Source organism: Microcebus murinus, chromosome 7 (assembly GCF_040939455.1).
Source record: "Microcebus murinus isolate Inina chromosome 7, M.murinus_Inina_mat1.0, whole genome shotgun sequence".
Taxonomy (NCBI): Eukaryota; Metazoa; Chordata; class Mammalia; order Primates; family Cheirogaleidae; genus Microcebus; species Microcebus murinus.
This window is the reverse complement of record NC_134110.1, coordinates 49,676,802-49,691,773: the sequence shown is the minus strand read 5'-3', so window position 1 is coordinate 49,691,773 and position 14,972 is coordinate 49,676,802. Positions and strand designations below refer to the sequence as shown.

Sequence of the window (14,972 nt, the reverse complement as noted above, 5' to 3'; positions counted from 1 at the left end):
AGTCTGGGAAGCAGATATTAAGGAGTGAGTTTAGTTAAAATGATGTTCATCTTTCAACTTAATTAATTGAATTGATACCCACAGTTTGTTAGGGTAAGGACATTGATTGTAATTAAAGGACATGCTCCTGCAAGTTAAAATGTTTACAATACCCAAGAAAATGGTCCATCATCAAGAATCCAATGTCTTAAATTTGAAATGACAATCCATTTCTTTCTGGACATTAAAATACTAGTGAGGTTACAGTGTTTGAAAGCAGATTAGATGGTGCAGGCCAAAAATGCATCAAGTGAGGAAGGCTTCCCTATGCTTTTGCTGTGGACAACTTAAACCAAGTTAAAGATTAACTGTTGTCTTTGGATATGAGACTATTAAGGAAATCAGGACCAGCTGGTACCAATTCAAGAAAAAACAGATATTCTACTGCATTTGGTGATTCTGGAGTCCCAGTTGCTATCCTGGGTCAGTAATGTAAAAATACCAGGCAACCTAATCTAATTGTGTTTTTCAATAACAATAAGTATTTATCATTGATGATGAGGTCACTTGCCTTAATTTAATGTCTGCATGCATGTAGAAAGCATGATTGATGGGTTACAATTTAAGGAGCAATACATGGTGGGAAAAACTAAAAGAATTTCATTCTCTAAAATTTCTTTAAGTCATTGAGTTTCACTTGATTTGGGCTTTCAAGTTTTGAGTTTTACTTTATTAGATATCTAAGATAAGATATTTTCTCTTTAGCACTTTTTAAGAAGTGACAACTGTTACCAAACAACAAAGCCTTTCTGATAAACACGATATTTCATTTTTTAAAGTAACAGTGCTATAATAGGTATGTTTCTCCCAAAATTTCAATAAAATTATAGTAAGATAATGGGAAGGTTTTTGTGTCAAGGGTACTAAAATGTATAAAGAAATTAAATGTCAACAACAAAAGCATCATAAAGTACCCCCAAATAAGAAAAGGTTTATAATAAAACAACCTTACAACTTACTTGACTTTACATCTGTGGAAAGATCAAGAGTGTGTACCAAATTTTAATTCTCTTTTGTGTCTTTGGACTGCCCTTGCACAGTTCTGAGTCTAAAATCAGTACTCGGCAACTACTCAAAAAATCATCCACAGTCACAAAGAGCATGTATAAAATCCTGTGTTTTATTGGGCGCATCGTCAAAAATTTATAAGATGGTATTAAGAGAAACTGAAAATGCTATACTTCCTATGGTGGTCTTTATTAGCATAACAACAGTGATGCTGACTTTTTAAACATATAATTATGAAAATGAGAAATAATATTTTGAGCTAACAAAATGAATACATTGGGGAAGATTTTTATAGAAGCAATTTCTAAATTGAGGTTCAAATACCACCTTCAGTCGAGTGATAGTTTTTCTGACTTTATCCAAATATTCAAATGCCTTTGGGTATAACAAACAGTATTGACTTACTTATTGTGTACGTTGCTAGTTTCTGAATGGAGTGCTTTGGCACAAGGAAAACATTTCATCAAGAAAACAGAGCTTTCAGGGACCTCACCATCACTTCCAAGCATGTGCCAACATCTGTGTCCCTGGAGTCTGAGTTGCCAGCTGTGTGACTATGAATGTGAACCATTTATTTATTTTCTAAAGTCATCCTCTGCACTTGGACATTAGATCCTATCTTCTTTCAACTGCTCACCTATTAAAGAATATAACTCCAACTATTTTCTCCCTCCTCTTCTGTGAGATTAGTAAGTTGCTCCCTACTGCACCATCCTCCTTAGCAAAGGAACATGCTCTTACCTCTCCCACACTGAATGAAAGCAAAAACAAACTTTCTACTAATTCAATCTCTCTTGCTCCAGCTATCACCCCATTTTTCTGATCATCTTTACAGCAAAGTCCCACTAACATTTGTATACTCAGTTCTGTAAATCTTTCTTCCTATTCTCAAATTTATTCCATCAGGCTTTCACACCCATCTCTCCACCAAAACTGCTCTTGTCAATATACTGTTGACCAGGGCCAGTTTCATGGGCATGTGATAGAATCCCCCTAGTTTACCCTGCCCTCTGAAGTTGCACAGGGCCCTGTCTGCAGAAGGGCCCTGAGCTTTGTTGAATGCTTTGTTACAATCTTGAAATTTTTAATCCTTGAACAATGGGGCCCCACAAATGATACAGCCTGCCTTGCCAGTGGCTTCCATGTTGTTAAAACCAACGGTCAATCCTTTATATGTATCTGCTATAGTTTGGATATTTGTCCCCTCCAAACCTCATGTTGAAATGAAATCTGATCCCCAATGTTGGAGACGGGGCCTAAGGGGAGGTGTTTGAGTCATGGGGCCAAAAACCTCATGAATAGATTGATGCCCTCCCTTGGGGGTGGGTGAGTTCTCACACTCCATTAGTTCCCATGAAAGTTGGTTGTTAAAAGAGCCTGGCACCCCACCCCCTTGCTTCCTCTATCGTCATGTGATCTCTGCACTCATGGGCTCCCCTTTGTCTCTACCACGAGTAGAAGCAGCCTGACCCACACCCCTCCCCCCAGCAGAAAACTTGCAGATGCTAGTGTCATGCTTTTGTATAGCCTGTAGAACCATGAACTAAATATACTTTTTAAAAATAGCCAGTCTTAGTATTCCTTTTTAGCAATACAAAATGAACTAAGACAGTATCCTATTTGATAGCAGCAGCATCTTACAAAGTCAATCACTTCCTCCTTTTTGACAGTTTTATTTTACATGGCTTACAATATATCTCTTGGTTTTCCTTCTGTCTCACTGACTCCTCCTTGATTTCTTTGCTAGCTTCTCATTTCCTTGACTTTCAAACAATGGACATATTTTTTTTCTCTGTTCACTCCTGAGATAATCTTAGCCAATATCAGTTTTAAATACCATCTCTATGCTACCCAACTCCCTGCTCACCTCTGTCAACTTGGACTTTTTGTTTTGATCTTAATTGTAGCATGTCTAAAATATAACTTGTTTCCTTTCTCACACCAAACCTGATCCACCAATAATCTTTCCTGTTTATGATAGATATTTTTCCAGTTGCTTAGGCCAACAAATCTTAGAATTCTTGACCCTTTTCTTTCTCTCACATTCTACATCCAGGCAATCTAGTTTGTTTCACCACCAAAATGTTATCTGGAATTTAAAGTATTTTTCTGCTCCTCTCATCTCTTACAGAGATTACTGAATTAGCTTCCTCTCTGGTCTCCTTGCAACCATCCTTGTCTGTTTACCTCCCATGATTTATTCTAAGAATAGCAGAGATTGGTCCCATTAAAACATAAATCACACAACATTCCTTTGCTTAAAACACTAAATTACTTCCCTACTCTAACAGAAGCTACAATCTGTCTACTGTAGAAAGTGGTCTACAATATTGTAAATGATCTGACTTCCTGCCACCTCAATGCTTTATGTCTGTGGGCATCTCTAAATACCTTCCCCCTCCTTCATCCAGCCCCAGCTACACTGTTCTCCTTGTTGTTCTTGTAATTTACCATGTGTATTCTCTCACCTTAGGGCCTACTCTCCTTGTCCTATTTTAAGTTTTGGCTCAACTGATACTGTTATCCTACTGAATATGATTCCATCCATCCCACCTTGTCTTAACACTGCTTGATGTTTTTCCAGAGCACTTATCACTTTCTAACATGCAACGTTTTTCATGTATTTGTTTGTGTGTACATTTATTGTCTGTTTCCCTTCCATATAGGAAGGAGTTTTGATCTCTTTTCTTTTATATATCCCAAATGCCTGGACTAGTGTCCAGCACATAGTAAATGTTCAATTAATAGTTGTTGACTGAATGGATGTTGTATAATGAAGCTGGGTTTGTACTATGTATCAACACCAATGAACAGCACAATAATGGCAATGATAATTTCAATGGAGAAAGAATCAAGATAATTATAAAAATATAATTATAGAAAATACACTATGATATCCAGTCATGCTTGGCAAACTCACTGTTGTATAAATATTCTTTTAAAAATAGATCAATTACACTGAGCAATACATATTATGTAGAAAGAAAATAAGAATATTTAAGTTTTGAAGGAAATACTGTTGGTTACATATCCCAAAAACTAATGTGTAAACATGGTGGTGACAGGCATTACTTTCATGTAAGAGGTGGTATATGTTCTGAGAAAAAGTCTATGATGTATTTGTGGGTTTGGGTTCATATATATTCTAGGGAAACTGCTTATACTTTAGTGCAGATGTGGTTTTAACTTGGAAATTATCTTTCTGTTTATGGAAATAATTTAAGCAATTTTTACTATATTTTCTTTCTTTTTATAACTCTTACTATCCCAGCCTCTCTTCCTTACCTGAAGATAATAGTTAATATTTGTTAAGGATTTTTGTTTGTTGTTGTTATTAAGCAGGAAATTGGGAAAAAAATCATGTAATATGTCCTATATAAGTACATTTATGAAAGATGGTCTTAGGATTGCTGACATCCTAAATATATTAGAGAATATTATAAAACTAGAAATATTTAATTTAAAAAATTACTTTTTAGAGTTTTAAAATTATTCCTTAGTATGATCAACTATGATATGAAAAATGCCTTTCCTCCCCATCTACTGTTATGCTTTTTCTCTGTCTCTGGTGTTTCTCACTTTAAATATGTTATGGAGAGAAGTACTAATATAAAGGCATCCCAAGCATTAGTGGACATTAACTCTAGCTACTTTTTAATAGTTTCTGACATTTCTTTGTTCATGAAAGGGTAACTTTGTTCATACTGGCATGTTTAAAAAAAAAATCCAGAACAAAAACACAACCCCAACTTACAAAGATGGAGAGCAAAAGTATAAAGTAATTTGCAGTATGCCGAAAAATAGAGTTTCTCTTCTTTGCTAGTGTTTTTAGTTTTAAGTAAATTTGGCTCTGAAGGAATTGGGTAGGTGAGGCCGCCATGATACTTTCGGGTTTCCTGGTAGAGGTAGAGATAGCCTGGGACCTGACATAAAACCCAGAGTGAAAACAACTAACCTCAGCCCTTTGCCCAATTTCTTCCCTGATAGTTATCAGAGTTCACTATTGTTTGAACTCCAGGGATCACATTCTGGCAGTCTAGGGCTAGAATTTATTCTGAACAAGTGTTTTGTTTGGTTTTCAGTATTAAAAAAAATCCAGCTACAAACACAAAAATTAGATTTCATATAAAATTCCCTTTGTCTAGTTTTCCTTGAAAACCAAAAATGTAGTAACACAAGTCAAACACTCTCTCTTGGCAATATTCTTAGGGCTGAGAAAAGACTACTTTTACACGTAGAGATTGAGCTCTACGTTTAAGAGACAGCTTATAAGAGACTCTACGTATAAGAAACAGACAGCTCCCTGTCACTACCAAGCTGGCTTCATCCATGTAGGCTACTTGCCTGTTCCTTCTGTGTCCTCCGATTTTCCTTTTTCTGATCCTTGCTCTGCCCTCACAAAGATGGAAGGACCAAAAGGTGAGAACAGACACTGATGGTGCTAAGTTACTCACTTCTCTCCTCTCAAACAATGGTAGAAAGCTGATGGCTTCATATTTCTCCTTTAATGAGATTCTGACATTCCTAAGTGAAAACAAAGTGTATTCAACTTTGTCTGAAGGGTGGTCCCTGATGGAAGAAACAAATCTATCTAAGGAAAAGAAATCACATGACAGTGTTATTCTTATCTAGAGAACATGGTGGACTCCAGCTGTGTATCAAGCCTATTGCCATTATGAAAGGCCCTCAGAAACTCTGCTATCTTCAAAACACCTGGAAACAGGAAAGAAAAAGGGAGAACAAGTGATAAAAGGATTTGTTCCTTGATTTGGGCTCATAAAAAAGAGAAATGAAGATTGTGTAAGGAAGGTAGATACTAATTATCTTAAAACTTTCAAAACAAATCTTCTGAATCAATTATCTATATGCTCTATGTCCTGCCCTTTTATGGTTTTCTTTCTGGTTAAAAACACTCAGGTAAGTCTTGTCATGTTCTTTTCTTAGGTGGATTTCTTTTGCCTCTTTTCCCTTTCCAGATCATCCTTCAGGAAACTTGCTCTGATTAGTTCAATTTTAAGCAAACAAACAAAGTATTTGACATGTTAATTGGAATTTTTGGAGATGATTTATCAGGATCTTCGCATCATATTCATGTGAGAATATTGATTTTAATCAAAGTTAAATTTCAAGGTAGGAGTTCCTACATACTGTAACATAATCATTACTGAATACTCAACACTCAATATTTGATACTCAATGTTTTTGAAATGTACAAAATTTTTATTAATCTTTCTATAGAAACTAGTATATGTGTGTATATATATATTTGTTTTATACAAATCTACCAATAAAAGATTGATTAAAGGAAAAAAAAGCAAAGCAAGACCAAACAAGTTTAGAATTTACGTTTTATCAATCTAAATAATATTTTAAAAATGGTGATTTGATTTCCCTATCTCAATTCATCAGAGCCTGTCTATATGTTACAATGGTCTGTATTTCCTATTGCTACATGGATGAAAGTGAATCCATATAAACCATACCAACACCATTATGTATAACTGGTGGTAAAACTTTATTATTCAAGTTTAGATGTAACAGACATCTTTGCTGCCTGAAGATTGTTTGCATAAGAAATACACCAAGAACATGTTTGTGAGTAGAAATGAACATGCACTATGAAAACAAAATAAAATAAAACGAAAAAGTTTCATGTGTTGTAAGAACAGAACTATTATAGCCAACATTCTAATATTCAAATCAGGACTACAAATTGAATTCTTTTTCTTAGCAACATGAAATCATTCCATATGAAAGACATTTTCTGCTGGTGAATATTGCTGTAAGTTAATTTTACATTGGCATTTTGAGATGTTTCCCCCCCCCCAAAAAAAAAAATTATTCATGTTGTCAAATAGTCCATCCTAAGGAATTTGGCATTTGTTATTGAGATATTTGCCTTGTTGGTAGCCATTAAGAAACTATGGTTTTATCAGCCTTGTAATAGTGTGCCTCTTCACAGTCAACACTATAGCTGCCTAATTAGGATATTTACAGCTCATCTTTAACACAAATGACCCCAACCTTTCCTGGCCCATGGGAACTGAGTTTAAATAATCCCCTTGGCCACATAATAATACTTGACACTCCCATAGTGCCTTTCAACCAAGGATCGCAAAGTGCTTTACAAACAAGTACTACATTACCATTATTATTATTACTATTAATATTACATATTTTTTCCACTTTACAGCCGAGGAACCTGAGGCACAAAAAGAAAAAGTGATTTGCTGCAGTTCATATACTGAAAAAACGATCGGGGGTAAAACCAGGATTGAGTTTTGGGACTTTTGGGTTTTGAAGGACCATTTTCTCTGATGAAGGCGAAGCATTATTTCTATGTAAAGTTACTCTTGATTTTTTCTAGTGTAAGACGGAGTGCAGCTTTCAGTTCTACCCTTCCATTCAAGAGAACATGAACACACATTATCCAGTTTCCATGGGTGGATTACTGTTGAATTTCACATTTTCTTTATCCCTAACTCGATTCGTTCCTGCCCTAGGATCTTCCAGAGGTTCTAGTTACTGCAATTAAGCAGAATGCTTTCTAAAGAACTGCACCATGATCAGGAACATGTGAGTCCGCTGTCTATGAAATGGGAATGGAAAACCAAAAGTAAGTGCTCTGCAAAGAAACCATGTCTCTGCCCTTGGCCAAGTCGTTCTTTGGGAAAATAACACTGCCCTCCAAAGTCCTGATGTGTGTCTTTCTATCCTCTTCTCATCTGCAGTTGCCTGCTGATAGACTTCAACCTAACAGTACCTACCTTTGGTTAGCATATAGTTTCATACTCAAGTTGCATTTCAATTCCTCAGTTTTCTCCTGTGTCTAGGTTAGCAAGCTTTCACCTACTTGCTCACCAACGATGCCTTGAGTTGGTTTTTTTTTTCCCCTTTTTTTTTTTTTTTTTTTTTTGCCATGGCCCTCAACCCAAAGATAGTGACCATGAGCTCATCTCAACTTTAGGTAAAAGGCTGGCATACAGCACAGAAGCAGACCACTAGCTTCTTTGCTCCAAGTTTCCACCGCTGGATGGAAGATATTCCTTGTGTAGAAATGTGTTAATTTCATCAACTAAACAGGCAGGCAGTTCACAGGTCTCAAGACAGGTCACTTTGTGATGTTTTGCAGCCCCACAGCAGGAGGCTAATAATTATTTTAATAGCACTACTGAGACTCTTCAATTTATTAAGAAAAACATATCTCCTCAGGCATTTTAAAATATATATACATTTAATATTTTTGGAGCTGTATTTGCATTGGATCATAATAGATTATGTGCACATGTGCAATCATAAACATAATGTGCTACCACAGGCTTCAACAAAGAACTATTAAAGATAATCACTTTTATTCCCCTCTCTTTAATATTACCTTAGAAAAGAATCCCATGCTTGTTTTCTCTACAATCTACCTTTACTAAAACAGAACAGTTTAGAACAGAACATCACTATCTTAAAAGTTGAATAAAAAAAATATCTCAATATGTCATGTAGAGAGTATTGGGCACACTCTTTTCCTCTCCAACTATAAAGTTAACGTTTAGAGCTCTATCCTTTTATCTTATACTTAGTCGTGTAGTGTCTCTCTCAATCCACAACCTTCTGAGGTGGGCTGGCTCTTCATGATTTTTCTGTCCCAACAACAAAATGAATATAGGAAGTGCGAGAGTGAAAACACATGAGGTTTGTCCTGGTTTAAAGTTTGATCCAAAACTTAATTCAGAATATAGACAAGTAATTTTAAAAGACTGTCAGTTATGGCATACAATTTTAGCTGGCATACAGTTTTTTTTTTTTTTTTTTTTTATCATAGGGGAAGCCTTTTCCAAGAAAGAAAACTCCTAAATAATTGTGAAAGTCCTCACAAAAAAGGTTAAGTACCTAAATATCTCATTTAAAACCACAATTTAAGATGAAATGATTCAGAAATTTTAAAACCAAAAAAACAAACTATTGTAATATATTTTGAGAGATGGAACAAAGGCTTTAATAAGTCAAAAATAAGAAATATTTTAGTGTTATGATAAATTTTTGTCTCTTTTATTAAAAGCCCAACCTCTTCTCTACCAAAATATGTATCATTATGAAAGCAAAGATGAAAATAAAATAATAATAAATGAGTATGGAATAAGATCTATCATGTCAATGCTATCCAAAAATATTCTACTGAAAAGTGGACTGACCATAAGTATTCCAAGAATAGTGATATGTATTTTCCGATACTAGTCATTACTATGTCTGTCTGAGAAAAAAAAAATTGCATGAAAAAAAACAAAGGCGTACATGCCAAAAATGAACAGCCTATTTGTTCTGACACACTGCATAATGAATAGTTTTGCCCAAAAAGTAATACCTGTAATGTTGCTCAAGTTAACCAAACTTCTGGTATTTTGCTGATTTGAGCAGTCTACGTAGAAAATGTTACTTGAAGGGATTGCTATCGTGCATTTTATTATTCTTTGTATTAAGAAAATTATTGTTTGGAAATTTTCTTTTTTTTTTTAGATCTTTAATTGTCACCTTTCAAGTCTGGCTGTATATTTTGAGATGCATCCATTAAAATTCCTAAGAAAGATAAATTACATCACATAATTTAAAAGTCAAAGCTCCTCATTCCACCTCTTTATTTCAGTTTATGTGAATATTAGAGCTACGCGACAGGTGAGATCAGAATAGGGCCCTTTAAACAATGAAACTGAAGCAGAGGACTTAGTCCTGATTTCTGTCTCTTGCTTTCTGTTTTCTTTTTTAATATGCAAACGAAAATGCAAGAATGAAAATGACAACACAACATCAGAAAGACATTTTTAACTTCATTCACTACAACAGTCATGAACTGGTTGAACTCTACCTGCCATCCAACTTTAAGAAAGGAAGACCCGGCACTGTGAAAAAGAAACAAAACCCAAACAAAACAAAACAATACAAAGCAACTGCAAATTAATGTAAAAATGGAGTGCAAATGCGACTACAGAATGCAATAAAAACATCAGTGCTGCAGATTCCAGCAACACTTATCAAAATAATTTCTGAAATGTTTCATCTGAAACATAGACAAAGCAATAAAAAGAGGATATATGTTTATCATCTTAAGCATAACAATGTGAGTTAAGAGCTTAAAAATTAAAAAAAAAAGTACTTGGAATGAATAGTGCTACCCTTTTTTTTCCTAAGTAGGCATAAAAATATTTTCATTTCCTTCTTGTTTTCCATACCATTATATCAAGAACTTTCATTTGTTTCATGTTACCGTTTACAACTTTAATGCACACACATACACACACACACACACAAAAAGATATCTACTGCAATAGAAATAGTTGCTTCATTACCTTGTTTGCTACATTTGCAAATGTAAACAGCTAGGCAGAGCCAGAACTGACTCTAATGCATGATGGAATATCTTTGTTGCATACGTACACTGTAGAAAATAATTATTCAATATGTCAGGCACCATTATTTGAAATGTAATACATTAATATTTACTAGAAAAATAAGTTTTTTTTTCCTATTTGTTCTCCCAACTTCTTTAATGAAATAAGTTAATCTGACAGTGCATCCAGTAGCTTGTAATATCTTCTACATCTCCGTGGCAAAAAATAAACTACTGGTTGGGACAATATAATGCAAATTATTAAAGTCAGTCCTTGTACATACATCCTTGTAGCAAGCATTGAGGCTCGACTAACAGCACCTTTAACCAATTATTTAATGTTCAGTTATTTAGCCCTATTTCCCTGAGCAGTTATGCTGAGGAGCTTTCCCTTCATGGATAGTTTTTACAAAGCCTTAAGTATTAAAAGTACTATGAAGACATACTTCTAAGAATCCTATTTAATGCTACTTAACTAAACCTGTATACATCTAATGAAGGGATTGACTGGTACATATACCAACTGTCAGTCTGTGGTAACGTAACCTTAGAAGTTGCCTGACCACAAAGTTTGGAAATTATATTTAACCAAAAGAAAATAAATAAATACAGCAGGTTACCTTGTGGAGAAATACCATGTGTTCTAAACAAATTAAACCCATGGTCTGACATCTGTATCCATCTATTCCTTTGAACTGAGGGGATTCCTTTAGTTACAATGTGCCAAGTGAGATTAGTGACCAACAGGAGGCTTAAAAAACACACAAAGAACAGATCCAAACTGATTCCTCACATACAAGAAAGAAATATCTGGCTAAAATAAAATTACTACGTAAGCATCGAGGACATCGTTTTTTAAAATGGATATATATGGACAAATGAACCTAAACTGCAAACCAAAAGACTACTGAATATTTGAACATCTAAAGGACAAAAATATCAGAGGGTGTGCATGTGTATGTACAGGCAGGGCTGGCCAAAAACAATGTGCCACCATCTGTCACGTTTCTTGCTGCTCTTTAACCAAGCCTAACCACAGCTCGCATTTCTTGGTAAAATCTGAAACATGGTCAACGAGAGGAGACTGATTTGAGAGGGTGCCATTTGCCTTTCATTGCCCTGGAGATTCAATGTCTCCTCCATTTGCCAAGGATTTCATGATACTTATAAATTTAGACAATTTATGGGTTTTTGAACAAATGGGCCAATGGCCAGCCCAATACTGTTTTAGTATCATAATATGGAAACCCTTTCAAATTCTAGACAAACATTAACTATCATCTGGTAATACCGCTTACGGATTATTTTCCCAGTACACATTAGCCAAGATGATTTTGACTTACTAGGCTTTAAAAAAATGATTGTTTACCACGTTCTATTCTTTCTCACTGACCATTTGTCTCACTTTTAAATCTTGGTAACCTACTCATCAAAAGAAATAATAAAAAGAAGGGACTTTCATGTTGGATAAGGCAGGCTCTATGAAGTATTTTTTTAATAGGTCTTCATAAGACATTACAAGCTATTGAATTCCCATCAAGAAAACCTATTTCTATTTAATTGTGCTAAGTGCTAAGGTTTTACTCTTTAGGTTTTCCATTTTTTTCCACTTGTGCATTGTTCCTATGCAGGCCCCTCTGGATATGTGTTGTGAAGTCATATTTGTCCGTGCAAAGATGCTGGCATATGCTGCACTGGAAAGGTCCACTGTCACCATGGCAACTCATATGCAAAGCATACATCACTTCATCCAGAAAGACAATGCCACAGTGCACACATTTTGTGGAAAGTTCATCTTGAGTACTTCTATCAACTTTCTCTGTTTTTACTACATTCAAGGGACCTTCATTTTTTACATTTGGTGGTGCCTTCGTTTTCTCCTTGGAGGCACCGTTTGCAGTTGGCCCAGGTCTGGAATGCTTGATCGCCAAATCTAGAGGAATGTCATTGTCTGATCCAACAGCTGAAAAATGAGGAGGCAGATTGAAGGTGGGATAAGGCACATAGTTTTGGCAAGGATTTGGTAGGCCAGGCACATGACTCAAGTAGTGCGGATTCCCAGGAACGGAGAGCTTATATTTACTCCAGAACCGCAGCCAATCAGCTTCACTCTGGAAGTCATTATGTACAAAGGGAAGTCCAAAAAGTGGGTACTGGTACTTTTCAATAGGGCTGCCTGGTGGTGAATAATTTGGGTGTTTTGCAGGTCTCATGTACTTTTCTATAGGACTGCCTCTCTCAGAACTTCCTTTCCCTTCAGATATGGATGAACTATTTCCTGGATCTCCAGTACTTTCCTGAGGACTTTTTATCTGAATGTGCAAAGGTTGCATCCTTTTGTGAATATCCAGAGTTTGGCTGACCAGGACTGGCTGTTGAGCAGAATGGCTTTTAGTCAATGAACCCTGGGCTTCGTATTTACTTAGGCTCGGGAGTGGGATTTCTCTCTGGTGACTCTCAGCTAAGTGATCTTCTGACCTCCTCTCTAATGGGCTTCCATTGACTTGCTCCTCACTGCTAGCTCTCTGCTGTTTGCTGAGCTGCTCAGCCTGAAGTGCCTCTGGGTTAAGGCGCTTTCTTGTTCTTCTCCTAATAATCTGCTCACCGTTGTTTTGTTTAATGATGTTTAAAGGCCTGGGAGTCTGCAGAGAACACACACAATATATAAAAGGAAAACATTAAAAATACATTAAAATGCATTAAAAATTCCTCACAAATATAAACCATGCTTAAGTTCAAAGCAAGGCTAGGCTTTATGCTGTAGATTTACTAAATCTCCTCCTTTTGCCCTAAGCAGGATCAGAGGAAGTAACCAAAGTGCACTATTTTAGCCTAATTAAATCATGTCCATCCTTGCAGGGGGGACTGAAAACTTTAATCTACTTGAAAACAGCCTTTCCCAACTCAACAGATTTGGGGATTGCATCATTTAGTGATAAAACGATATAGAAAGTAACTTGAAAAAATGGAATTTTCCAGAAATATTTTTCAGTTTTTGAGTTGTACACTAAAATGTCAACCTAGTAACATGGAAGATACATATTGTTGACAACAGTAGAAAAATATGCATTGCTATGGGCTGAACGAATTCATCCATTGAAGTCCTTGCTTTCATTGTGACTGTATCTATAGAGAGGGCCTCTAGGAAGAAATTAAGATTAAATGAGATCATAAGGGTAGGGCCCTAGTCCAATAGGATTGTGGCCTTATTAGAAGAGGAAGAGAAAGAGACGTATCTCCACCATGTGAGAACACAGCAAAGAAAATATTATCTAAGCCAGGAAGAGAGCCCTCACCAAAAGTAAACTATGCTGACACCTGATCTCAAACTTCTAGTCTCCAGAACTGTGAGGAAACAAGTTTTGGTTGTTTAAAGTTACCCAGTCAATGGTATTAATATTTTGTTATGGCTGCCTAAGCTGACTAATACATGCATGCTTCTAAATAACTGCAAATGTGAATATAAAATATTAATATGACAGCATAAATAATCAAAGACAAACTGACAGAATTGTGAAGAAAGATATCAGGTAATTAAAGCCATGTTGGAGGGATTTTTACTCTGACTTTTATTTCCCTTCCTTTAATAATATTTTATATTCACTATGGAAGATTTTACTTGTTAATAGGTGAAGCATTAGTTTCATGTTGAAAATCTAAATTCATCTGTAGTTTTGGTTCAAATATCTCATCTGTCATTGTGTTCTCTACTTAAAGTGAATGCTGACTTTCATTCAGCTTATGTATTTTATTTTATTTTTCTAAGTTATTGAAAGCCAGAAATAACTGCTACATAAAATATGAATAGAAACAACATGTAATTTGTGAATTATTACTAGAAAGGATGTACTTTAATGCAAGGCAGTACCTTTTAATATATTAAAAAACAGTACAACTACAAATCCTTTTTGGAATATTTCTGTTATCACAAAGATACTTTGAAGGAAAGTAAGATAACACACTTGTTACTGAAAATGTATTAGTTTCAGAGAGAAAATGTCAGATAGCTTGGTTATGTCATGTGTATTTATTTTGTTCAGAATGTTCAGGTTTACAAAGAGCTCATATTAGTTTTATAACAATATGCCGTATGCAATCTCTTTCCTATAAAGAAACCTGAAATTGACATCAATTCCTTTTTTAAGCTTTTGTAACTTTTGTGTTTTATATACATTTATGTTTTTGACATGAAATAGGAGCACAATCTTTATGTATTTCAATTTATATAGTTTCACAAAAACTTAAAACTAAAACCATCTTGCTTCCAGAGCGATGAATACTAAAATAATTTTAGAAAATAGTTTAGTTTATATCACAGTGGGTAAATTACCATAACCTCACAGAAGAGTAGTTTAATTAATTCTTGGACTATGATTGGCCAGAGTTCAATTAAAATCATTAATGTCAGTACTCATTAAATAGAAGCTTATTGCTGTGCTTAAATGGTGAAGGTTAAAAAAAAGTAAGGTGGAATGTGGTGGTGGTGATGGAGGAATCTTTCTACTAGTTACATGCCGGTAACTAAGGTTTTTACAGTTTACTATCAATT

The 14,972-nt window shown here is 35.2% G+C and overlaps 1 protein-coding gene across 7 annotated transcripts in view; it reads right to left on the bottom strand.

Moving 5' to 3' along the window:
- Positions 1–6,537: 6,537 nt before the first annotated feature.
- TRPS1 (transcriptional repressor GATA binding 1) overlaps positions 6,538–14,972 on the bottom strand; it is a 239,671-nt gene continuing 231,236 nt past the window's right edge. For all 7 annotated transcript variants that reach the window (XM_012751128.3, XM_076005064.1, XM_012751123.3 and 4 more), the window contains one exon: positions 6,538–13,065. In XM_012751128.3, the coding sequence (XP_012606582.1) occupies positions 12,004–13,065 (1,062 nt within the window). In that variant the 3' untranslated portion in view covers positions 6,538–12,003. The remainder of the gene's footprint in view (positions 13,066–14,972) is intronic.